This window comes from Melospiza melodia, chromosome 25, assembly GCF_035770615.1.
Source record: "Melospiza melodia melodia isolate bMelMel2 chromosome 25, bMelMel2.pri, whole genome shotgun sequence".
NCBI classification, from domain to species: Eukaryota; Metazoa; Chordata; class Aves; order Passeriformes; family Passerellidae; genus Melospiza; species Melospiza melodia.
This window is the reverse complement of record NC_086218.1, coordinates 2,675,685-2,677,810: the sequence shown is the minus strand read 5'-3', so window position 1 is coordinate 2,677,810 and position 2,126 is coordinate 2,675,685. Positions and strand designations below refer to the sequence as shown.

At 54.8% G+C, this 2,126-nt stretch overlaps 1 protein-coding gene across 1 annotated transcript; it reads left to right on the top strand.

The window, feature by feature from the left end:
- The first annotated feature begins 899 nt into the window (after positions 1-899).
- On the top strand, positions 900-1,835 carry LOC134429053 (olfactory receptor 14J1-like). Its single transcript, XM_063176150.1, has one exon. It carries the CDS (start codon positions 903-905, stop codon positions 1,833-1,835), a length of 933 nt encoding a protein of 310 aa, XP_063032220.1. The 5' UTR covers positions 900-902.
- The last annotated feature ends 291 nt before the right edge of the window (positions 1,836-2,126 follow it).

Below are 2,126 nucleotides of genomic sequence, written 5' to 3'. Positions count from 1 at the left end.
TGCGGCCATGTGCTCATTCCCTGCTGACCAGGGCCTGAGGGCCACTGTCCTGCCCTGCTGCTGCCTGGCAGGGGCTGGGCAGGGCTGGCTAGCGAAAGGCTTTTCCTCAGGCCCGGCTCCCTCTCTCTCCTTGCCTTTCCCAGGTGCTGCTGGCATTGCTGAGGGGCTCTCTGGAATGGCAGTTCCAGCTGCAGGGCCAGGCCCAGCCATTGGGCTCCTCCTGGGCAGGTTGAGCACAGCAATGGGGTGTCCCAGCTCCCTGTGCCCGGGATGCTCTGGGCAGGGCAGCCTGGGAGGCTGGCAATGAGCCCACTCTCCTGACTCAGGGAAAGGCAGGAGCCACTTTGTGTGCCAGGGATCCCTCTGCTCTCAGCTGTGTCTCCTGGCTGTCCAGGCTACCACGGGAGTGGATCTCAGAAAGGTGCAAGTCCCGGGCAGCTGGAACAGGAGAAAGGGACAGAGCAGCTCCCCTCAGTCTGCACTAAGCCTCAGACAATCCTCCTGCCTCTCTGGAGTCTCTGTTCTTCTACAGTTCAGCGCAATGTCTTGTTCTACCTTCTGTTATCCCAGGCAGCTCCTCTGACTTGGCTGAACCTTCTTTATCCAAGTCCCAACACCAGGACTGGCCCCTGTCCTCACTGTTCCCCTGCACTGACTGGGGGTCAGGGCTGACTCCCAGGCGTCCTGTAGGTCCAGGTTTAGCTCCTCACAAAACATTGGCCAGCAGCAATTAGGGCTCCAGAAACAAAGGTAAAGGAATATCTCAGACACATGGACAGCGGGAGGTGTTCGGTGGGAGGAAAGAGTCTATGAGAAAGAGCTTTGACTTTTCTGAGAGAAATCTCCTCCCATTTGTCACTGTAATTCCTTCTTCAAAAGGTTCCAATGTCTCGAGACGGCAAATGGCCAACAGCAGCTCCATCAGGCACTTCCTCCTGCTGGCATTGGCAGACACGCGGCAGCTGCAGCTCCTGCACTTCTGCCTCTCTCTGGGCATCTCCCTGGCGGTTCTCCTGGGCAACGGCCTCATCATCAGTGCCATAGCCTGCAGCCACCACCTGCACACGCCCATGTTCTTCTTCCTGCCCAACCTGGCCCTCAGCGACCTGGGCTCCATCTACACCACTGTCCCCAAAGCCATGCACAATTCCCTCTGGGACACCAGGGACATCTCCTATGCAGGGTGTGCTTCTCAGGTGTTTCTCTTCGTCTTTTTTACGTCAGTGGAAGTTTCCCTCCTGACCATCATGTGCTACGACCGCTACGTGTCCATCTGCAAACCCCTGCACTACGGGACCCTCCTGCGCAGCAGAGCTTGTGCCCACATGGCAGCAGCTGCTTGGGCCAGTGCCTTTCTCAATGCTCTCATGCACACAGCCAATACATTTTCCCTGCCCCTGTGCCATGGCAATGCCCTGGGCCAGTTCTTCTGTGAAATCCCCCAGATCCTCAAGCTCTCCTGCTCACACTCCAACCTCAGGGAACTTGGGCTCATTGTGGTTGGTGCATCCTTAGCTTTTGGTTGTTTTATGTTCATTGTTTTCTCCTATGTGCAGATCTTCAGGGCTGTGCTGAGGATCCCCTCTGAGCAGGGACGGCACAAAGCCTTTTCCACCTGCCTCCCTCACCTGGCTGTGGTATCCCTGTTCCTCAGCACTATCATGTTTGCTCACCTGAAGCCCCCCTCCATCTCTTCCCCATCCCTGGATCTGGCCCTGTCATTTTTGTACTCGGTGGTGCCTCCAGCCCTGAACCCCCTCATCTACAGCCTGAGGAACCAGGAGCTCAAGGCTGCCGTGCGGACACTTATGACCGGAAAATTTCAGAAACACTAAAACGACTTTTAATAAAAGCAATCATTTATACAAATCGTTCCTTTATTTTGGGGGTTCTTTTTACTTGTTTTCTATTTTTAATATTGTCCAAAAAGCAAGGTCATTGATTCTGCCATTTCCCACTTTGTTTCCCTCCACATTCACTGTGGCTCCAGACTTTGTTGATGAGGAGCTGGGCTCTCTCAGAGGCTTTAGACAGAATAAAGCATGTCCCAACAAAGTTACTTGCAGACATCCCCTTTTGTTGCCTTCTCTGGAGCTGCAGCAGCAATGTCCGTGTGCAGAGCTGGG

What these genes read in the sequence shown, in the direction of transcription:
- LOC134429053 (XM_063176150.1), top strand. Translation starts at nt 903, where the DNA reads ATGGCCAACAGCAGCTCCATCAGGCACTTCCTCCTGCTGGCATTGGCA.